Source organism: Nerophis lumbriciformis, linkage group LG22, assembly GCF_033978685.3.
Source record: "Nerophis lumbriciformis linkage group LG22, RoL_Nlum_v2.1, whole genome shotgun sequence".
NCBI lineage: Eukaryota > Metazoa > Chordata > Actinopteri > Syngnathiformes > Syngnathidae > Nerophis > Nerophis lumbriciformis.
Window position 1 is genome coordinate 32,250,112 of NC_084569.2, and position 25,210 is coordinate 32,275,321.

At 40.7% G+C, this 25,210-nt stretch overlaps 1 protein-coding gene across 1 annotated transcript in view; it reads right to left on the bottom strand.

Annotated features, from left to right (window-relative positions):
- Nucleotides 1-421: 421 nt before the first annotated feature.
- cpt1a2b (carnitine palmitoyltransferase 1A2b) overlaps nt 422-25,210 on the bottom strand; it is a 134,310-nt gene continuing 109,521 nt past the window's right edge. Inside the window, exons 15-19 of the mRNA XM_072915711.1 lie at nt 23,474-23,602; nt 10,662-10,817; nt 10,411-10,524; nt 10,241-10,333; nt 422-1,915 (exon numbers count right to left, since the gene is read on the bottom strand). Of these exons, the coding sequence (XP_072771812.1) occupies nt 1,793-1,915; nt 10,241-10,333; nt 10,411-10,524; nt 10,662-10,817; nt 23,474-23,602 (615 nt within the window). The 3' untranslated portion in view covers nt 422-1,792. The remainder of the gene's footprint in view (nt 1,916-10,240; nt 10,334-10,410; nt 10,525-10,661; nt 10,818-23,473; nt 23,603-25,210) is intronic.

A 25,210-nucleotide genomic window follows, 5' to 3' on the forward strand; every position in this document is an offset into this window, starting at 1 on the left:
AACCAAAACCAAACAAGAATGACAAACACATTTTGGGAGAACATCTGCACCTTAACACAACATAAACACAACAGAACAAACACCCAGAATCCCATGCAGCCCTGACTCTTCCGGGCTACATTATACACCCCTGCTACCACCAAACCCCGCCCCCACCCCAACCCTGCTCCCTCAAACATCAACCCCCCTCTCTGTGCGTAGGTTGAGGTGGGCGGGGTTTGGTAGGTGGTGTGTATAATGTATCCCGGAAGAGTTAGGGCTGCATGGGATTCTGGGTATTTGTCCTGTTGTGTTTATGTTGTGTTACGGTGCAGATGTTCTCCCGAAATGTGTTTGTCATTCTTGTTTGGTGTATTAGTAAGAGTGTTAAAGTTTTTTTTATACCGCCACCGTCAGTGTAACCTGTGTGGTTGTTGACCAAGTATGCATTGCTGTCACCTACTTGAGCAAGCGGAAGCCCCATACTACATGTGGCTGATCAGGCACGCTGGTTGTCGTGGGTGCTATATGCTGTACCAACACGGCACGCATGACGTTGACAAGCGTCATTCAATTAAAGCCCGCGGGCCGCACCAGCTTTCATATTTCATATAAAGGTGTGAGCAGCGTGTCTGAGACCCCTGGTTTATACATAGCACAAATAAAAAAAAAAAACTTTGTATGCAGTGTTATGTCATTTAAAATTTCAAAAAATTTTTGCGGCTCCCATTGTTGTCTATAATTTGTGAAACTGGTCAAAATGGCTCTTTGACTGGTAAAGGTTGCCGACCCCTGGTCTAGTCTCTTACGTGAATGAGCTAAATAATATTATTTGATATTTTACGGTAATGTGTTAATAATTTCACACATAAGTCGCTCCTGAGTATAAGTCGCACCCCCGGCCAAACTATGAAAAAAACTGCGACTTATAGTCCGAAAAATACGGTACACAGCATTATGCCATTGCATAATGCTGTGTATCTTTGGAACTCTTTGCCACCAGACCTTCGTAACTTAGACTCAATATCCCTCTTCAAATCAAGACTCAAAACACACCTATTCCTGACTGCTTATTCATTGTAATCATCTTTTCTTCTCTATCTTTGTTGTTGTTATTATTGTTGTTTTTATCCAATTTGATTTTATTGTTTTGATTTTGTACGGTGTCCTTGAGTGCCCAGAAAGGCGCCTTATAAATAAAATTTATTATTATTATTATTATTACACGCACACAGTGACTTCCTGTTTATTGCAAAATAAGCTTCAAAATCAAAATGTGTTAATAATTTCACACATAAGTCGCTCCTGAGTATAAGTCGCACCCCCGGCCAAACTATGAAAAAAACTGCGACTTATAGTCCGAAAAATACGGTATTTAGATTGTATTTTCCTAATTGTTTTCCTGTTAGCATTTTAGCGCTAGCGAGCTTATTCAGTAAATGAGCAGTATCACTGGTCTGTCATTTCATCAGTGTTATCAATCACGATTTTACGACGATTTTCATTTAAAACGGTAATACTCACCGTGAAGAGTTTTACCGTGGTTTATCACTATAGCGTTTCACGTTATATCCCTACCCGAGGGCTGTTGGTCATTTTTGCCCCGTCTTATGGAGCTAACCAGTTAGCTTGTGCAGGTGAACCTAATTCTGTGTTAAAAAAAAAGGTAGTTTTCCTGAGCTAAAACAGCACAGGGATCGATTGCCAAAATGTAGCTTCATTAACTTGTGAAGAAAGGGGAGCGTAAACAAAGATGGCCATTAAAGTACAGTCTTACTTTCACTTTGCGCCGTGGAGAATATCCACAGAGCCTTTAAAGGGCTTTCTTGGACAGAGGCTCGGCTTTGGACGACGGAGGGGTTTTGGTGTCAGCAGAGAGGAGAGTCATGAGGTCTTGGAAGGCTTTCTTTATCTGAGCACCAAATCTGTGGGAATCCTAAAATGGAAACAGACCAACAAGAGAGAAAAAATAATTTTCAGTGTTTCTTCAAAACATCATGTGATCACTCCGCAGCATATGATGCAAAAGAAGCTGGACTTATGAACTTCAACCCAAAGCTGGAGAGCCGTTTAACATCTGAATGTCCTCAACTAAGCACACAAGGTTGGTCATTACTTGTGTTTTAGTGAAGTCGTTTACAAAAGGTAAACATAGGATAGGACACGATAGGACTTTGTTGTCATTGCGCAAGTACAACGAAACTATATTTTCAGCAGAAACCCGTTCAAGATTAGACGAACGAACAGTGTACAGGGTTACAGAACAGGAACGCTGATGGGTCGCCACAAGGCGCCCCGAAAAAGATAAGAAAAAGGTAAAACGCCGGGGAAGAAGATGAGTAAAAAAATACAATCTAGACTGGGCTCCTTAGGGGGCCTAGTCTGGAGTGGGAAAAAACCTCCATGCCATGCACACATAAACATGTTAAATTTAATCATGACAACTTGCAACAAAGGGGCGGAGAGTTGGGACCATGGAGGTCGACTGCTGCTATGCAGCGCTGCCAGCCGTCCATCACCCCGAGGGGAATCAAGCGGTGGTGAAGGCGTGGGGTGGGGGAGGGGTGTGTGTGTGTGTGTATATGCCCATTGTCTTGGGTGTGTCGATGTAATGTTCAGAGGCTGGGGCCGTTCTGCATGCAAGCAAAAGTTTGACTCCAGGTGTCGTTGAGGAGGGAGGGAGGTCAAAAGCGTCCATCATTGAGGTGTCCTCGGGGGTGTTTTCAGAACAGCCTGTTCCTGTTCACAGCGTCAAGGCCATTCGAGGGAGTCAAATCATAGATTAGGATGTTTGTTTTCCGCGAGCAGACATTACAATGACTTCCCACTTCTCTGTGAGCGCTTTGAGTATCTAATAATAGAAAAGCGCGATATAAAATCTAATCCATTATTATTATTATTATTTGTCTGTTCTATTCTTCCATGCTGGCCCTCATATTCAATGTTTCCTTTTCAGCAAGCTTCTCCATGATGTGATCCATCTTGCGATTCAGTTCAGAAATGGCCACAGTCTGTGATCCCACAGCCCGGCCCAAACCTTCCATTGCGACGAACAGCCTTTGGGCTCCTTGAGTGGCTGCCAGCGTCTTACGAAAACATGCTAGGCTATAGGCTACTAAAGGTTAGCAGCTACACAACAGCTTATAGCACACGAGATTGACAAACGTAGCATGAGTGTCCCTAATTGAACAATATTGCGGTCTAAAAGACATCAGTAAATATAAACAAGTATCAAATAACTATAGTTTCACATTACTGACAGATACAAAGTCTCCAAGGCAGAAGCGTATTAGGAAGTATCCCGTAACAAAGGTCAAGGTTTCCCCCACGGCAGGATAAATGCCGCCACACCTTCAAAATTAGTTTACATTTTTTTAAAATTTTTTTACACTTTGTAACTGAAATCTAAGTAAGATTAAATATCTCAAATAAGGGTGATATTTGCTTATTTTCTGTCTGATAAGATAATTCTTCTCACTAAGCAGATTTTATGTTAGAGTCTTTTACTTGTTTTAAGGGTTTTGGTCCTAAATGATCTCAGTAAGATATTACAGCTTGTTGCTGAGATTTGATGACCTATATTGAGTAAAACATGCTTGAAACTAGAATATCAACTGTTGCAAAGCTGCGCCATCAACACTCACAAGTATAAAACTACTTTTTCAAAGTAAGAATTTCTTATTTCAAGCATGAAATAAAAAATCATGACTTTGACACAATTGTGTCTCATAATTAAAACAGATGAGAGCCAAATGGACTTTGCTGTTTTATTATCAATGAAACAATAGAAAATACGTACTCATATAGTAGTACAGTTGTCACAGTACAGTAAACTGACAGTTAATATTTAAACATTTAACATGTGATATTTCAAACTATTTTGAACAGAAATAGTTCATGCACATTCAGATGAATTACAATTAAAAATGTTTTGGCCAGGGCCGGGCTGTATATATGTGCACTAACTGACTGAAAGAGCAAGCACTTGGTGCGATGATGTCATGTCATCGATGGAAAAATGCATTTTTAGACCATATGATTTGCCTTAGTTTTTAGTGTAAGTTTGCTGGTTTCAAGAAATGTAATGCCGAGCGCATATCATTATGTCAAGATAATGGCACTAACATTTACTTAATTTAAGAATATTTTTCAACATATTGAGCAAAAAGGTCTCTTTTTTTTTTCTACCCAGAAAAGTGCACTTGTTATTAGTGAGAATATACTTATTTTAAGGTATTTTCGGGTTAATTGAGGTTAGCTAATTTGACTTGTTTTGGAAAATCTTGACAAGCCAAATTTTCTTGTTCTATTGGCAGATCATTTTGCTTAGTTCAAATAAAATACCCCTCACTTTTGTATATTTTTTTCTTGTTTTTGAACACTGACTTTTTGCAGTGTACTGTATGTGCACTTTGTGTGTATATATAATGTACTTTCCTTAGAGTGCTTAGTTTTACACTGACTTCATTGTGGAGAATAATCAACAAAACACCAAGTTATATTTTTCATATCTTATTCAAAGGAGTGTTTACATATAAATAAAATCCAATATTCAGGGAGGGCAAAATACAGTGTAGCCTGTGTTACCTCAAGCAACAAGAATTGAAATTGCATTGAACAAAAAGCACAGCCTACAAATTGTTTGTGTGTTAAACTTACTTGGCCAATAAAGCTGATTGTGATTCTGATAATATAATAAAAATATTAATATTATCATTATAACTAAACACTATATTTGTTTTGAACGAAAATATTTGCATTACTGCAAATCAAAATGATCATGATGTCATACATATGATGTCATATTGGCCAAACCCCCACTGCCACATATAGTGGGGAAACCCTGAAGTGAATTATAATTACATGTTACTAAATCATGAGTAGAGGTGGGGGAAATAAACAACTTTTAGATGCATCGCAATTCGGATATGGACGATTATAAAATGTATTAGTAAACGTCAATAATCGCTATATATATTGTATATTCCAGATCATGCTGGAAAATGAAATCATCATCATCTCCATAGAGCTTTTCAACAGATGGAAGCATGTAGTGCTCTAAAACCTCTTGGTACACAGCTGCATTGACTCTGGACTTGATGAAACACAGTGGACCAACACCAGCAGCTGACATGGCTCCCCAAACCATTGCTGACTGTGGGAACTTCACACTGGAGTTCAAGCAACTTGGATTTTGCTCCTCTACCGCCTTCCTCCAGACTCTAGCGCCTTGACTTTCAAATGAAATACAAAACTTGCTTTCGTCTGAAAACAGGACTCTGGACCACTCTGCAACTGTCCAGTGCTTCTTTTCCATAGCCCAAGTCAGACGCGTCTAGAGATTTTAGAGTACTACATGTTTCCATCTGTTGAAAAGCTCTATGGAGATGATGATTTCATTTTCCAGCATGATCTTGCACCTGCCCACAGTGCCAAAACCACCAGTAACTGGTGTACTGACCATGACATTACTGTCCTCGATTGGCCTGCCAACTCCCCTGACCTGAACCCCATAGAGAATTTGTGGGGTATTGTGAAGAAGAAGCTGAAAGACGCCAGACCCAATAATGCAAATGAGCTAATGGCCGCTATTGAAGCATCCTGGGCATCCATAACACCTCAGCAATGCCACAGGCTGATTGCCTCCATGCCTCGCCGCATTGATGCAGTAATCCGTGCAAAAGGATTCCCAACCAAGTACTGATTGCATTAATTGACATTTTCAAATGTTTGATTTTGTTTTGCTGTTATAAATCTTTTTTTTTTTACTTGGTCTGAGAAAATATTCACATTTTTTGAGATAGGATTTTTGAGTGTTCTTAAGCTGTATGCCATAATCAGCAATATTAAAATAATAAAAGGCTTGCAATATTTCAGTTGATGTGTAATGAATCCAGAATGTATGACATTTTTGTTTTTTAATTGCATTACAGAAAATAAAGAACTTTATCACAATATTCTAATTTTCTGAGACAGTTCTGTATATTCTCACTAATAACAAGTGCACTTTTCTTGATAGAAAAAAAAAAAAAGAGACCTTTTTGCTCAATATGTTGAAAAATATTCTTAGATTAAGTAAATGCTGGTGCCATTATCTTGACATAATGATATGCGCTCAGCATTACATTTCTTGAAACCAGCAAACTTATACTAAAAACTAATTTATTGTTCTTAATGGAAAGGCAACAAGGCAACCGCTTGTTACTCTCGGGGTCTCCTAGCCGCTCAGGCAAATCATATGGTCTAAAAATTCATTTTGACATCATTGCGCCAAGTGCGTGCTCTTTCAGTCAATCAGTGCGCATATATACAGCCCGGCCCCCGGCCAAAATTTTTTAAAATATCATTTTGAAGAATTTATTTGAATGCGCATGAACTATTTCTGTTCAAAATTGTTGGAAATGTCACATGTTAAATGTTTAAATACTAACTGTCAGTTTACTGTACTGTGCCAACTGTACTACTATATGAGTACGTATTTTCTATTGTTTCATTGAAAATAAAACAGCAAAGTCCATTTGGCTGTCATCTGTTTTAATTATGAGACACAATTATGTCAAAGTCATGATTTTTTTTTTCATGCTTGAAATAAGAAATTATTACTTTAAAAAAGTAGTTTTATACTTGTGAGTGTTGATGACACAGCTTTGCAACACTTGATATTCTAGTTTCAAGCATGTTTTACTCAATATAGGTCATAACATCTCAACAACAAGCTGTAATTTCTTACTGAGATCATTTAGGACCAAAACCCTTAAAACAAGTAAAACACTCTAACATAAAATCTGCTTAGTGAGAAGAATTCTATTATCAGACAGAAAATAAGCAAATATCACAAATATAAACAACAAAGTATGAATGTATTGAAATTGCTGAATTTGTGGTCGTGTTGTTTTTGGCTGTTTAACTCTGCCGATCAAAACTGGTTAAATACATGTAGCGCTGAATTTGACCGGCAGAGAGCGATAAAACTACACTTTAAGTTGAATTGTGTTACACCACATTTGTGCAATGTTTGCTGTGTGTATTATATTTTATTTATGTAACATACATAATGGACATTATTTATGTAAAATACACATGCGATGTTATAGTTTTGTAATGTTTATATTTTCAGGAAGACGTATAAAGAAATAAAGAAAAATAATTTAAAAGAAGGAACATCAATCAACTAAACTTGCTGTCGAGCTGCACACGCCGGAAACGAGTAGCCATGGAAGAATCATGAATTCATTCAATGTGCGGAGTGAAAGCTGAACGTGTTTACTTTGTAAATAAGCAAACACAGTCTCAAAGGAATATAACCTGCGGAGGCACTTTCTAAAGAAACTTCCACATTTTGATGTCTGGCCCCTGAGACTTTGGGCTCTTAAAACTGCGGAACTCTTCATTATGTAGTTGAATAGCCCGGTATACTCTATTAAGCAGCGAAATCCTACATTCTTCAATACTTAAGAGCGGTTGATCATCCAATACTATGAATTCGATTAGTTTACCACAAATGCCGACTGTACATTGGGATTCTTGTGGGTTTGTTGTTGTTTTTGTCCCGCCTTGTTAGCTTTAGCTTGTGGCCCACCTCTCGAAACAAGAGATATTGCAAAGTTTGCATGTTGCAATCGACTTGTTGGCGGCTCAAGTTTGTAATATTGCCACACCGACGACATGTTTGCTTTGGTTGCGCTCGCTGCTTTGGTCTTCTGTTTCTGGCGAAGAAGAAGTAATTTCCGTGTAGCATCATTAGCATGCTAGCGGACTTCACCGCTTGGGTGCGTTCTATTTAGGTTGTAGACCCGAGGTTCTTTAAAAAAATACATATTTGTATGGTATCAAAGATGTATTTACAAGTACCCGCCAATACCAATACCTCCAAAAAGTGCCGTATCGGCGCTTAATCCGGTACCAGTATCGGTATCGGAACATCCCTGATAACTGCTACCATAGTCAGACGTACTGTGCTTCAACATACAGGTGTTATTATAGTGTGTGTATAAGGACCCCAAAATTGAACTTATTAGGAGAAATTATCTGGCGTTTTGTTACGCAACATTATGCGAAACCAACTTTTCTTACCTATTGGGTAGCAATGTGTTTTGGGGATCTGCACTTAAATTTGGGGATTTTAAGTGCGCCTTATAGTCCGAAAAATATGGTAAAAGAAAAAAGTGAGGGAAAGTGCATATATACTGCAATATTACACCATTGAGACACATCTGATACAAATGCCTTCAACAGACCAGCTCGAATTAGCAACAGTGAAACAAAAGCGATAATGGCAGATGTATCACAGATAAAAAGGATAGAAATCTGGGTATTATCTTCGACCCAACTCTCTCGTTTGAGTCACACATTAAGAGTGTTACTAAAACGGCCTTCTTTCATCTCCGTAATATCGCTAAAATTCGTTCTATTTTGTCCACTAGCGACGCTGAGATCATTATTCATGCGTCCGTTATGTCTCGTCTCGATTACTGTAACGTATTATTTTCGGGTCTCCCTATGTCTAGCATTAAAAGATTACAGTTGGTACAAAATGCGGCTGCTAGACTTTTGACAAGAACAAGAAAGTTTGATCATATTAGGCCTATACTGGCTCACCTGTACTGGCTTCCTGTGCACTTAAGATGTGACTTTAAGGTTTTACTACTTACGTATAAAATACTACACGGTCTAGCTCCAGCCTATCTTGCCGATTGTATTGTACCATATGTCCCGGCAAGAAATCTGCGTTCAAAGAACTCCGGCTTATTAGTGATTCCCAGAGCCCAAAAAAAGTCTGCGGGCTATAGAGCGTTTTCTATTCGGGCTCCAGCACTATGGAATGCCCTCCCGGTAACAGTTAGAGATGCTACCTCAGTAGAAGCATTTAAGTCCCATCTTAAAACTCATTTGTATACTCTAGCCTTTAAATAGCCCCCCTTTTTTAGACCAGTTGATCTGCCGTTTCTTTTCCTTTCTCCTCTGCTCCCCCCTATCCTTTGTGGAGGGGGAGACTGTTACGTTCCACGTAGTGGTGGTTTGTTTGTTTTGTGTTTCTTCTTCTATTTGTTTGTACAGGTCACACTCATTCACTGCCTCTGCTGCCAATCAACCGGTTCCTGTTCCCAGCTGCTCCTCGTTTCACCTGTTAATCAGCCAGCCAATCCTGGACCACCATTCATCCTCCCAGCCTGTTTAAAATCACCTGCTCACCACTGGATCAGGGTGGATTCTTTTTCTGACATGCTGTGTGGAGCTTTGGGAGACGCTACTTTGTCTTTGACGCTATTTTGTTTTGTAATCATTTTTGTTAAACTCTTTGCTAAACTTGTGCCACCTGTTTTTGAGTCTTCCTTTTTGTTTTACCTTTCAACTTTTGTAAGTATCTGTAGCCTAGTTTTGGGAAAGGTTAGACAGAGGCCTCTATACACTACACACGTAAGATTTGTTTGTGTATAGAGACACCAGGCTTAGTGGTGGCTGTCACCCTTGTATGTTTTGGACCCCCTCTTTGGCTAGAGTATGTAGGTAAGTTTTTGGTTTATGCTAATTAAATAGCTTTAGTTAGTAAGTTTACCTTTCTTTTTCAGAGGTATCTTTTGGTATGTTTTGTTCATTTCTTTGACAGCACCTGTATTCCCAAGCTAGCCTAGTGTGTCTTGTTGTAACCCCCCCCCCCCCCCCCCCCATGGTTACTTTTCAATAACACTAGTTTTTGTTTTCAATTCTTGGCTTCTGTGTCTTTAATTTACAACTCATTTGGTTTATACACTTTTATGTTGCGTTCTCCTGCGATCCCTAGACTCTAAGTCATCTGGGAACGTAACAGAGACACACAGGTCCGGTGGCCATGGATGAAGTGATGGCTGTCCAGAGTCGGGACCCGGGGTGGACCGCTCGCCTGTGCATCGGTTGGGAACATCTCTGCGCTGCTGACCTGTCTCCGCTCGGGATGGTTTCCTGCTGGCCCCACTATGGACTGGACTCTTACTATTATGTTGGATCCACTATGGACTGGACTCTCACAATATTATGTCAGACCCACTCGACATCCATTGCATTCGGTCTCCCCAAGAGGGGGGGGGGGGGGGTTACCCACATATGCGGTCGTCTCCAAGGTTTCTCATAGTCATTCACATCGACGTCCCACTGGGGTGAGTTTTTCCTTGCCCTTATGTGGGCTCTGTACCGAGGATGTCGTTGTGGCTTGTGCAGCCCTTTGAGAGACTTGTGATTTAGGGCTATATAAATAAACATTGATTGATTGATTGAAATGACTTACAGTCTCACTACAGGAGTACTTGGACGACACGTGGAAGTTGATCATGTCCTCGCCCACGATGATATAAGAAACGCCGTAACCATCATCAGCAACCTAAAGGATCACAGAGGGAGTTGCCAGTGGCACATTAGGATCCAACAAAACAAGAAAAATAAGTATGTCATCCTTACTGGTCCAAAGCCTCCGCCAAGCGATACGAATTCAGGGTTGTTCTTCAGGTCAAACAATTCCAACTGCTGAACTGGTGTCTGACTGGTGGAGAGGCGCCAAGGCTCTGACAAAACCTAGAATGTCCCAAGAAGAAATAGACTGATGTTTTAAATGACACAAGCTGCATTCGTACTCCCATCTGAATCATTGAGTGCTTCCAGACATTGTTACTAGAAATGTACGTAATATCTACAGACAACGAGATTATCACCTCTTTGAGGAAGGGTGACTCCACTCCCAAATATTTAGAGACGACATAAAGGCAGAAGAGGTGTCGGTCAATTCCTGCTCCAGTCATTGCCAGGCGATAAAGATTCTGGTGCCTCTCTGAAGCCAGTCTGAAGAGGCGGCAACAGTGTTCTGCTGTCTACGCATACAAAAACACTCCGATCACAACATAACATCACCAGCAATTTTAGACTGTCACTTTGATAGACTATGTAGTCAAGATCATGGCTGTAACGACCATTGAAGACACTTAGGTCATGTACTCTGTATTTTTTTAAGTGACAAAAAGAAGATATGACTGACTGCAAATCTTTGTTTAGGACATCCTGTGCCAATACATCGCAACACGGTCGATCTATGAAGATATGCAGTTGGTATTTTTATTGATCTAAAGAAAGCCTTTGATACCATTAATCATTCAATTCTACTAGATACAATGGGAAGATATGGAATTAGGGGGCTGGCTGGTGACTGGTTAAAAAGTTATTTAACAGGGAGGGTACAGTTTGTAAAAATGGGTAAATTTTTATCTGATACTCTTGGCATTGCTTGTGGTGTCCCCCAAGGGTCCGTGTTGGGGCCAAAACTGTTTAATGTATATATTAATGATATGTTTAATACATCTAAAGTACTGAAATGTATACTATTTGCAGACGACACAAATATATTCTACAGTAGTGATGACTATAATGAGCTCATAAATACAGTAAACACAGAACTAAACAGTAAAAAAAATGGATGGACACAAATAAATTATCTTTGAATATAAATAAAACTAAAACAGGGATGTTTGGAAATCGCAACATAACGTCTGAACAGAAAATAAGTATTGATGGTACCCAAATTGAAATCGTAAATGAGAATAACTTTTTGGGAGTAATAATTGATAGTAAACTATCATGGAAACCTCTTGTCAGACACATTAAAACAAAAATCTTCAAAAGCCTCTCAATTATGAACAAAGCAAAACTATACCTCAATGAAAATGCACTCCGTACTTTATACTGCACCTTGGTACTCCCATACCTTACCTATTGTGTTGAAGTATGGGGTAATACTTACCACAACACAATTCATCCTCTGATCATATTACAGAAAAGAGCAGTGCGGATCATTCACAACGTTGGTTATTTAGAACATACTCATAATCTGTTTATGCAATCAAAGTTGCTCAAATTTGATGACCTTGTTAAATATAATACATTAATAATCTTATATAAAGCATTTAACAAATTATTGCCGCCTAATCTACAACGTTTTTTTATAAGACGAGTGCAGGCTCATAATTTGAGAGGCTTTGGATATTTCTCATTGCCGAGAGCTCAAACCACTCGTAAACGTTTTTGTGTGTCTGTATGCGGAGTAAAACTATGGAACAAACTGGACTTACAACACAAGCAATGCCAAACTATTAATCGATTTAAACTATTATACAAACATGGGGTCTGGTTCAAATATAGAGATGAGGGTCTTTAATTTGACCTGCTGTTGTACTTTGTCTCAAAGTGTTAACATGTGCTCAATGTCTCCTTACCATTGTTGCTTTGTTGTCTATTACCATTATTGCTATGTTGTCTATTACCATTGTTGGTATTTTGTCTACTACCATTGTTGACATTTTGTCTATTACCATTGTTGGTATATTCATTATTCCTACATTGTTGATATAAATTATTGTTACAGTGTAATAATTATTGTTACCTGTGGTAATGCCACTATGATACAACATCTGTATTATAATCCTTGAACAAAGTAAGAGTGAACTCATGTGAATAATCACTGAATGGAGAACTGGGGGTGGGATTAAATAAATTATCTTCTTCCCACTCCCTTTCAGGCAAAACTGGACAATCATGCATTACATACTGTACATTACCTTTTGCACTTTATTAATTTGCACTATATTAATTTATATTATTATGTGTTGTCAACTTTGTACTTTTTTATGTCATTGCCTGAAATAAATAAATGAAATGAAAAAATGAAATGATCATCATCTATCAATATACAATCTTTGGTCCTGCTACAACCTAACGGAATGTAGTCCACTTTTACTTTCAACATCCGATCTAAAAAAACAGTCAAGATAACCTTAACACTAAATTATACTAACGTTGCTGTTGTTTGCTTTACTTGAATAAAATTGATGTGAAACTCTGTCGGTATAATACTGCTATCATGTCAGTCAGGTGCTGCCCGGCCGCTGTGCGTAGGGCTCCGCTATCCGAGTGAAGAAGCACATGTCATATGTAAAGTATTGAATGACAAGGCGCTTCATATTAACTTTTACCCCAAATGTTTTCCTGGCCACAACATGCTCTGTCACTGATTACAATATGAAGACAGATTTCTCCCTAAAACTCCTGTTGGCTCCTAAGGGGAGTGTCTCTAGGAGCAACATTATAAAACAGACAGTTGTGAGTTCAATTCAATGTCGGAGTTAGAATGGTGTTAAGGTTTTAAATGTACAAACCCCGTTTCCATATGAGTTGGGAAATTGTGTTAGTTGTAAATATAAACGGAATACAATGATTTGCAAATCCTTTTCAACCCATATTCAATTGAATGCACTACAAAGACAAGATATTTGATGTTCAAACTCATAAACTTTATTTTTTTTTTGCAAATTATAATTAACTTAGAATTTCATGACTACAACACGTGACAAAGTAGTTGGGAAAGGGCATGTTCACCACTGTGTTACATGGCCTTTCCTTTTAACAACACTCAGTAAACGTTTGGGAACTGAGGAGACACATTTTTTAAGCTTCTCAAGTGGAATTATTTCCCATTCTTGCTTGATGTACAGCTTAAGTTGTTCAACAGTTTGGGGGTTTCCGTTGTGGTATTTTAGGCTTCATAATGCGCCACACATTTTCAATGGGAGACAGGTCTGGACTACAGGCAGGCCAGTCTAGTACCCGCACTCTTTTACTATGAAGCCACGTTGATGTAACACGTGGCTTGGCAATGTCTTGCTGGCTTTTCAACTTTGCGCCTATAACAATCCGGATGGTTCTTTTCCTCTTTGGTCCGGAGGACACGACGTCCACAGTTTCCAAAAACAATTTGAAATTTGGACTCGTCAGACCACAGAACACTTTTCCACTTGGTATCAGTTCATCTTAGATAAGCTCAGGCCCAGCAAAGCCGACGGCGTTTCTGGGTGTTGTTGATAAACGGTTTTCGCCTTCCATAGGAGAGTTTTCACTTGCACTTACAGATGCAGCGACCAACTGTAGTTACTGACAGTGGGTTTCTGAAGTGTTCCTGAGCCCATGTGGTGATGATATCCTTTACACACTGATGTCGCTTGTTGATGCAGTACAGCCTGAGGGATCGAAGGTCACGGGCTTAGCTGCTTACGTGCAGTGATTTCTCCAGATTCTCTGAACCCTTTGATGATATTACGGACCGTAGATTGTGAAATCCCTAAATTCCTTGCAATAGCTGGTTGAGAAAGATTTTTCTTAAACTGTTCAACAATTTGCTCACACGTTTGTTGACAAAGTGGTGACCTTCGCCCCATCCTTGTTTGTGAATGACTGAGCATTTCATGGAATCTACTTTTATACCCAATCATGGCACCCACCTGTTCCCAATTTGCCTGTTTACCTGTGGGATGTTCCAAATAAGTGTTTGATGAGCATTCCTCAACTTTATCAGTATTTATTGCCACCTTTCCCAACTCCTTTGTCACGTGTTGCTGGCATCAAATTCTAAAGTTAATGATTATTTGCAACAAAAAAAAAAGTTTATCAGTTTGAACATCAAATATGTTGTCTTTGTAGCATATTTAACTGAATATGGGTTGAAAATGATTTGCAAATCATTGTATTCCGTTTATATTTACATCTAACACAATTTCCCAACTCATATGGAAACAGGGTTTGTACGTTTTATACGCTAATCTTCAGCATAGTAATTAAAAAAGTGGATTGTTAGCTGTGTTGCTGAGGGTAATATTATTTATATGGAAAAGGGTGCTGGGAGACCATGATTTCATCCTTTCAAAGCTCCTCTTGGACCACCAAATTTTGACCAAGGTATTTGTCAAATCCTGATTATGGCCCTGGTCAAGATACCTCCCTCTTTCAAATTTTCTTGTAATCAGACAATATTTTTGGTATATTTAGATGTAATCTTTACCTGACATGTTTCGACTGAGAACACTCTATGAACGGGCCAACATCATAACAGAAGAACAAGATAAAAAAAAAAGAAGAAAAACACATCCAAAATGCATTCAAAAACTGCCAGTATCCCACCTGGGCCATCAAGAAAAGGGGAACAACAAGTAAAAAACAAGGAAAAGAGAACAAAGAAGAAACAAAGAGGTCTTAACCTTACCATACATTAGGGGAGTAACTGAACCATGAAAAAACACAAAATAAACACAACAGTTAAACCTCACACAAAAACAAGACAGTTACTTGTACATCCAAAAGACAAAATAGAACAAGACAAGAAATGCAATGTCATCTACAAAATCCCGTGTAAATCATGCGGAAAATCATATATCGGAGGAACAGGGAGGACATTTAAGACAAGTGAGAAAGAACATCAGAAAGAATGCGAAAAAGACTGGAAGGTTTACAAGAAGCCAAAAACAAAAATCCGAACAGGAAATCTTAAAAATCAGCCATATCAGATCATTGCAAAATAAATAACCACATCATCGGGACAGAAAGCAACACATTCAAACGATGGATTAAGGAGGCGATCGAACTAAGGGCGCGACCCAAGGAAACCATCAATCGAGATGAGGGAGCATGCATGCTCTCGCATACCTGGGACTCCCTCCTCCATTAAGCGGCGAGGGCGGGCAGCCAACCAGGTAGACCTGACAGGTCTGCCTGGTTGGCCACGCCTATAAGAACAGCTGATAGGCAACACGTCACAGTGGTCAGGTGACCCTTCTGAAGAAGACTGCATCATTTGACTTCATCAAATGGTGCGATGATTCGTACCTGGAGCTTAATGGCGATAAAATGAAGGAGATGTACATTGACTTTCGCCGTGATCCCCCTGCCAAAGCACCCATTCTCATTAATGGCTCTGCTGTTCAGATAGTCCGTGAATACAAGTATCTAGGCACAATTTTAGACAATAAATTGACCTTTGATGCCAACACTGACCGTATTTGCAAGAAGGCCAATCAGAGGCTGTTTTTCTTGAGGAGACTGAGGGGCTTTCAGGTTGATAGGACACTGATGAGGATGTTATTCTTATTCTATCACTTCCTGGTTTGGTAACCTCAGTGTGGCCAATAAAAACAGACTAGGTGGTATAATCAAGGTGTGCCAAAAGACCATAGGCACTACCTTAAACCCCCTGAACCAGATCTATCAGGCCAGAGTCATCCAGAAGGCAAAGGCCATTCTGGTCAACTCTCAGCACTCTCTCTTCTCAGAGTTTAAACTCTTGCCCTCAGGATGCAGGTACGACCCTAGTAATAGAAAGGCCAAAAACAACAGATACATAAGATCCTTTGTTCCCTCAGCTGTTGACTCTATAAATGAGCTTCTTAAACAAGCTTAGCTGCTATGCAGTCACTTTAGTGGGAAGCGACGTGTGATGATTACCGTATTTTTCGGACTATAAGTTGCAGTTTTTTTCATAGTTTGGCCGGTGCGACTTATACTCAGGAGCTACTTATGTGTCAAATTATTAACACATTACCGTAAAATATCAAATAATAATATTTAGCTCATTCACATAAGAGACTAGACGTATAAGATTTCATGGGATTTAGCTATTAGGAGTGACAGATTGTTTGGTAAACGTATAGCATGTTCTATATGTTATAGTTATTTGAATGATTATTACCATAATATGTTACGTTAACATACCAGGCACGTTCTCAGTTGGTTATTTATGCCTCATATAACGTACACTTATTCAGCCTGTTGTTCACTATTCTGTATTCATTTTAAATTGCCTTTCAAATGTCTATTCTTGCTGTTGGGTTTTATCAAATACATTTCCCCAAAAAAGGCGACTTATACTCCAGTGCGACTTATATATGTTTTTTTCCTTCTTTATTATGCATCTTCGGCGGGTGCGACTTATACTCCGGTGCGACTTATACTCCGAAAAATACGGTAGTTTTTATTGTATTACAAATGTTTTTAGTTTTTAGCTCAATGCCTTCATGATGTATGTATTTTATGTATTTGTACCTTGCTTTTACTGTTGTACCTTGTTCTTACTGTTGTACCTCGTTTTTACTGTTGAACCTTGTTTTTAATGACTACTGCTGCAAACCAAATTGCCCCTCGGGGACAATAACGATTTTCTAAGTCTAAGATGACAGTCCAAACATGTCAGGTAAAGATTCCATCTAAATATACCAAAAATATGGTCTGATTACAAAAAATTTTGAAAGAGTATATGAATAAGAAGACATCTAACCCTCCTCCCCAAGTCAAGAGTCTGGGTGTCATCCTCGACAGCACACCTCTCCTTTAAAACCCACATAAACAACATTACCCGGTCTGCTTACTTTCATCTTCGGAACATTAATCGTCTTTGCCCATCCCTTACTCTCCTACTGCTGCCATACTAGTCCATAGCCTGGTCACCACTCACCTGGACTACTGCAACTCTCTCCTGTTTGGTCTCCCTCACAAGTCACTTCACAAACTTCAGCTTCTCCAGAACTCTGCAGCCCGGATAATCACCAGAACCCCTTCAATCCAGCACATCACCCCTGTTCTGCAGCAACTCCACTGGCTACCCATCAAACTTCGCATCCACTTTAAAATAATTCTCCTCACTTTCAAAGCCATCCATAACCTCTCTCCATCATATCTCTCTGACCTGATCCATGTCGCCACGCCCTCACGTTCCCTAAGATCCTCTTCATCCATCCATCTCACTGTCCCTTTATTTAAACTGTCCACCATGGGTGCCCGAGCTTTCAGCCGCTCTGCCCCACATCTTTGGAACTCTTTACCACCAGACCATCGCAACTTAGATTCAATATCCCTCTTCAAATCAAGACTCAAAACACACCTATTCCTGACTGCTTATTCATTGTAATCATCTTTTCTTTTCTCTTTGTTGTTGTTTTTTTATCCAATTTGTTTTTATTGTTGTGATTTTGTACGGTGTCCTTGAGAGCCCAGAAAGGCGCCTTATAAATAAAATGTATTATTATTATTATTATTATAATGAACCTTTTTGAGCAAGATACCTCCCTATTTGTTATTAATCCATTTCAAAGGGTCTGTGGAAAAGCGAACCAATAGAAAATCCAAATAATCCGTTCCACACACCCAAAAAAATGTAAACACAAAACATTTGAAAATAGAATAATTTAGGACTTTCTTCTACGGTACTTAGGATTTGATCGTTAGAAACGTTTTTCTTGTATGCTAGTACATATGCTCATACTTGCCAACCTTGAGACCTCCGATTTCGGGAGGTGTGGGGGGGCGTGGTCGGGGCGGGCGTGGTTGGGGGGCGTGGTTGGGGGCGTAGTTAAGAGGGGAGGAGTATATTTACAGCTAGAATTCACCAAGTCAAGTATTTCATATATATATATATATATATATATGTATATATATATATATATATATATATATATATAAGAAATACTTGACTTTCAGTGAATTCTAGCTATACATATATATATATATATATATATATATATATATATATATATATATATATATATATATATATATATATAAATAAGAGAAATACTTAAATTTCAGTGTTCATTTATTTACACATAAACACACACACATAACACTCATCTACTCATTGTTGAGTTAAGGGTTGAATTGTCCATCCTTGTTCTATTCTCTGTCACTATTTTTCTAACCATGCTGAACACCCTCTCTGATAATGCATTGTGCTTCGTCTCCTTGTTGTGTACGCAGTTGTGCACTGCACTCTCTAACAGCCGTAGATGTTATTGTCACATATGCATGCACAGTAGATGGCAGTATTGTCCTGTTTACGGCAGACAAACTGCTTTACGGTAGACGAAAACGTGACTGCTGTTGTTGTGTGTTGTTGCCGCGCTGGGAGGACGTTAATGAAACTGCCTAACAATAAACCCACATAAGAAACTAAGAACTCGCCCTCAATCATTCTACAGTTATAACATGATTGGGCAGGCATGCTGTTTATATTGTGGGAAAGCGGACTTGAAAACAGGCTGTCGACACGTCACTCATGTCTGCCTGAATTTCGGGAGATTTTCGGGAGAAAATTTGTCCCGGGAGGTTTTCGGGAGAGGCGCTGAATGTCTCCCGGAAAATCCGTGAGGGTTGGCAAGTATGCATATGCTACATGTATGCTTGAATGGGAATCCCCACAAATAAACTGATCTTATTTGTGACTTTTTCCACCACAAAGAAAGGTGTAAAAACACTCAGAAAAATAAATAAACACAGCATGAATAGTTATGTGAGGTCCTTGACTTCGGCTATGGCAGAGCGCCAAGAAGACGACCGTGACCGTTGTCGGAGGGAACTAGCGAGGGAGGCTTCCTGTCCGAGGGAACTAATGGAAGCTGCACACAAGCGGCGCACACCCCTCCAACACATCCACTGGAGGGAGGAAGGGCGTTCAATGCCTTGGGGTACAATATCCGACATTTTGACACTTCAAATAGACATGATGCCCAACTCTAAAGACGAGAGGACTTAAGAGGGAGGAAAGGAGGAAGTGAAAAGCCAAGCAGACTTCATACTTGAATTCAATTTGGTGCCTTGGTGGGTTACTTTGCAGCCGCACTCAATCAAAAAGCAGAGACTTGTATTGTAACTGTGTTACTTAGCATACAACTACAGAGTCAACCCGTGATGACGTCATTAAAAGGCAAACAATGACTTCTGGGTTAAGTCCAGACTTTAAGTGCCAATGATTGTCACACACACACTTGGTGCGGTGAAATTATTCTCTGCATTTGACCCATCCCCACAGGGGAGCAGTGAGCAGCAGCGGTGGCCACGCCCGGGAATCATTTGGTGATTTAACCCCCAATTCCAACCCTTGATGCTGAGTGCCAAGCAGGGAGGTAATGGGTCCCATTGTTACAGTCTCTGGTTTGACTCGGCCTGGGTTTGAACTCACAGCCTACACTCTAACCACTCGGCCACTGAGTTAGGAAGAGGTGTCTGCGTTAAGTAGAGTGAAGGTGGATAACATGCTACGGACACTGTTGGAATCCTGCAGTGTCTTTAATAACATGACAAGACTGGCTAACCAACCCGTAAGATTCTTTGTTTGGACACTCAATTCAGCGGAACAATCCATCCATCCATCCATTTTCTACCGCTTTTTCCCTTCGGGGTCGCGGGGGGCGCTGGAGCCTATCTCAGCTACAATCGGGCGGAAGGCGGGGTACACCCTGGACAAGTCGCCAACTCATCGCAGGGCCAACACAGATAGACAGACAACATTCACACTCACATTCACACACTAGGGCCAATTTAGTGTTGCCAATCAACCTATCCCCAGGTGCATGTTTTTGGCAGTGGGAGGAAGCCGGAGTACCCGGAGGGAACCCACGCAGTCACGGGGAGAACATGCAAACTCCACACAGAAAGATCCCGAGCCTGGGATTGAACCCCAGACTACTCAGCACCTTCGTATTGTGAGGCAGACGCACTAACCCCTCTGCCACCGTGCTGCCTCAGCAGAACGATATATATATATATACAGGTAAAAGCCAGTAAATTAGAATATTTTGAAAAACTTGATTTATTTCAGTAATTGCATTCAAAAGGTGTAACTTGTACATTATATTTATTCATTGCACACAGACTGATGCATTCAAATGTTTATTTCATTTAATTTTGATGATTTGAAGTGGCAACAAATGAAAATCCAAAATTCCGTGTGTCACAAAATTAGAATATTACTTAAGGCTAATACAAAAAAGGGATTTTTAGAAATGTTGGCCAACTGAAAAGTATGAAAATGAAAAATATGAGCATGTACAATACTCAATACTTGGTTGGAGCTCCTTTTGCCTCAATTACTGCGTTAATGCGGCGTGGCATGGAGTCGATGAGTTTCTGGCACTGCTCAGGTGTTATGAGAGCCCAGGTTGCTCTGATAGTGGCCTTCAACTCTTCTGCGTTTTTGGGTCTGGCATTCTGCATCTTCCTTTTCACAATACCCCACAGATTTTCTATGGGGCTAAGGTCAGGGGAGTTGGCGGGCCAATTTAGAACAGAAATACCATGGTCCCTAAACCAGGCACGGGTAGATTTTGCGCTGTGTGCAGGCGCCAAGTCCTGTTGGAACTTGAAATCTCCATCTCCATAGAGCAGGTCAGCAGCAGGAAGCATGAAGTGCTCTAAAACTTGCTGGTAGACGGCTGCGTTGACCCTGGATCTCAGGAAACAGAGTGGACCGACACCAGCAGATGACATGGCACCCCAAACCATCACCCAACCATGCAAATTTTGCATTTCCTTTGGAAATCGAGGTCCCAGAGTCTGGAGGAAGACAGGAGAGGCACAGGATCCACGTTGCCTGAAGTCTAGTGTAAAGTTTCCACCATCAGTGATGGTTTGGGGTGCCATGTCATTGTCAGTGTGCCATGTGTTATACCCAGTTTGCCCTATGGCACAATGTTAATATATGTTTTGATGAAACGTGATTATGTGCATGAGTGTATGTATGCATATGTACTTGTATATGTACAGAATATGTATCTGTGTTTGTACAGTGAATGTATATGTACAGTATGTGTATATGTATGTTTGTACAGTGAATGTATATGTACAGAATGTGTATATGTGTTTGTACAGTGAGTGTATGTGAATATGTATGTTTGTACAGTGAATGTATATGTACAGTATGTGTATGTGTATGTTTGTACAATGAATGTGCGTGTGGATGTACGAACTTTGAGTATGTAGATATGTACTGTATTTGTGTATGTATGTGGGAGCGTAGGTACCTATGTATGTATGTATGTATGTGAGTATATGTGAATTTGTATGTACAATATATTTGACTCCCAGTGTGCGTGGGAGCCAGAGTACGGCCCCAGCCTCCCAGAGAGCCCAACCCACAAACAGTAGGTGTGGCGCCCAGGGAACCAGGGACCACATGCCCCCACGCAGCCAGGCTGGCCAGCAACAGAAATCCCAGAGCCAGGCCCACCGCACCGCCCACAAGAGTCAGCAGCAGGCCACAGACAGACGCACCCGGCAGAGGACAAGGCACGAGAAAAGCAGGGGACAGCCAGACCCCAAGCCAGCGAGAGACCACACCCCACACGAGCAGAAACAAACATTGAAACCACATGGAATGGAAGAAAAGGTTACAGGCGGCACATTTTTGGAGACTCTAGGCAGAGCCGTCATTGTGCCACCAAAGGCCACAAGGACCCGCCTGACCGTCATGCAGCCAGCAGCATATTTAGTCCTCCGAAGTGGCGATGCAGGTCAAGAGATGGGAGAGCAGCGGCAGCAATCCCAGCCTTAGCAGTGCATAGTGTGAATATTTGCCATTGCAAAAAAATTATTTCCTCTGACAAAAAGGGCATAAAACATAGAAAACTTTATATCAACGAATAGATCTGAAGTTGATCTACAGCAGGGGTGTCAAACTCAAATACAGAGTGGGCCAAAATTTAAAACTGAACAAAGCCGCGGGCCAAGGTTGAACAAATTAACCTTTTAATAGGGACCCAAACAAGTTTTGCATTGAATACTGAACAAGCAAGGCTTATATAACTTTATAGTGACAAGCAAAATCGAGTTTCAAATAATAATAATAATAATTAAAAAATATAAATGGCATATAAAATACAATTTAAATAAAAATTGAATGCCTCTTTTCTATTTGCAGCATTTTGAGGTAAATATCAACATTAACTTTTTCCACAGGCTAATAAATTTGAAAATAAAATAACAATGAATAAACCAACCATTCAGGACTTTAAACTGCTCAGTTTGCAACACACTGATCTAATCTGATGTGCCCAAGCCAGATATCTGCCATCTTTTCTTGGATGCTAGTTCATTAATGTCGGGGATCAGGCTTTGAGCTGAGGCAACCTTCATTATCGAACGAAGGTGTTCATCAGTCATTATATCTCGTAGCTCACCCAGACCACAGTCTTGGGGGAGTGCCTTAAAGGCACTGCTTTTAACGTCCGCTTTTCATCCATTCTAACAACGTGCCGGCCCAGTCACAAGATATGTGCGGCTTCTGTATGAACACACACGGGAATGCAACGCATACTTGATCAGCAGCGATACAGGTGCTGAGGGTGCCTGTATAAACAACTTTAAGTTTTGTTAGAAATATGCGCCACACTGTGAATCCACACCAAACAAGAATGACTAACACATTTCGGGAGAACATCCGCACCGTAACACAACATAAACACAACAGAACAAATACCCAGAACCCTTTGCAGCACTAACTCTTCCGGAACGCTACAATATACACCCCCCCGCTACCACCAACCCCCCCCCCCCCCCTCCCACAGCAGCTCTGGTTGATAAATGTAATACATATCACACAAAAACAGAACAAATTAAATAAAAATATACATAAATGGAGGAAAACCATGTCAACTAACCGCCTCAGGTTGAAAAATCCATTATTATTATCCATTGTCCGTATGTCTCTGGCTAAAGGTAACATTCAAGCAATGGCTAGTTTTGGGTTCAGTTTCAGCCAGTAAGCTGGTCTGAGCAAGGTGGACATGAACGGGTTCTACTGTTTAATGTTTTGCTCGACAAAGAAAGAAAGAAAGAAAAACAGCTGTAAAGTAAAAAGTTAAAGTACCAATGATTGTCACAGACGTACCTCTGAATTCTCCAAAGCTCTGACAAAGGCACTGCTCTCATTGGAGCAGGATCGCACAGTCTCTGTGCGTCCTTCCCGGAAAAGACGAGTCATTGATGCTTCGTAAGTCAGACAGAAACCTCCACGGTCCTGATGAATAGAAGAAGAAAGTGACAAATAATATGAATCTTTCTCGGGAAATCCGCACAGCCACTAAAGGAAGTCCAGAGGTCTGGTATGGAGTATAAATATAGGATACACTATTTAAAGATGCGATACTGCATTACAAAGTGGGTCTCAAATGTAATACAGCAATTTGGTTCTACAGCGTAGCGATGGACAAAACACATTTTGGTTCGGATTTGTGGAAAAAAGACAAAAGATCTGAATGAGAGTCAATAGTAGTTTTTGCTTTTTTTTTACTTAATTTGCAGTGTAGACTTTATTTTGCCCTAATTGTATGTAATATACGTATGTAGGACTGTCATAGTTAACAAATGCAATTAATTAATACAAAAATTGCATTAATCATATATAAACGCAGATTATTCACACAATTTAATTTGACTGCACATACTGTACTACTATAGGTGTAGGTCAGCACTTTATTTGCAATATTATTGCAGAATTGTTCAAAATGTGCACTTCATACTATGCTGTTAAGTGTTGAGTAAGAAGTCAAATATAAAAAAAAATGTTTGTGGATGACATTCTGACAATAATATAGCATTGTGAAAAAATTTTCAATCTTCCATCCATCCATCCATCTTCTTCCGCTTATCCGAGGTCGGGTCGCGGGGGCAGCAGCCCAAGCAGGGAAGCCCAGACTTCCCTCTCCCCAGCCACTTCGTCCAGCTCCTCCCGGGGGATCCCGAGGCGTTCCCAGGCCAGCCGGGAGACATAGTCTTCCCAACGTGTCCTGGGTCTTCCCCGTGGCCTCCTACCGGTCGGACGTGCCCTAAACACCTCCCGAGGGAGGCGATCGGGTGGCATCCTGACCAGATGCCCGAACCACCTCATCTGGCTCCTCTCGATGTGGAGGAGCAGCGGCTTTACTTTGAGCTCCTCCCGGATGGCAGAGCTTCTCACCCTATCTCTAAGGGAGAGCCCCGCCACCCGGCGGAGGAAACTCATTTCGGCCGCTTGTACCCGTGATCTTGTCCTTTCGGTCATAACCCAAAGCTCATGACCATAGGTGAGGATGGGAACGTAGATCGACCGGTAAATTGAGAGCTTTGCCTTCCGGCTCAGCTCCTTCTTCACCACAACGGATCGATACAGCGTCCGCATTACTGAAGATGCCGCACCGATCCGCCTGTCGATCTCACGATCCACTCTTCCCTCACTCGTGAACAAGACTCCGAGGTACTTGAACTCCTCCACTTGGGGCAGGGTCTCCTCCCCAACCCGAAGATGGCATTCCACCCTTTTCCGGGCGAGAACCATGGACTCGGACTTGGAGGTGCTGATTCTCATCCCAGTCGCTTCACACTCGGCTGCGAACCGATCCAGCGAGAGCTGAAGATCCTGGCCAGATGAAGCCATCAGGACCACATCATCTGCAAAAAGCAGAGACCTAATCCTGCAGCCACCAAACCAGATCCCCTCAACGCCTTGACTGCGCCTAGAAATTCTGTCCATAAAAGTTATGAACAGAATCGGTGACAAAGGGCAGCCTTGGCGGAGTCCAACCCTCACTGGAAACGTGTCCGACTTACTGCCGGCAATGCGGACCAAGCTCTGACACTGATCATACAG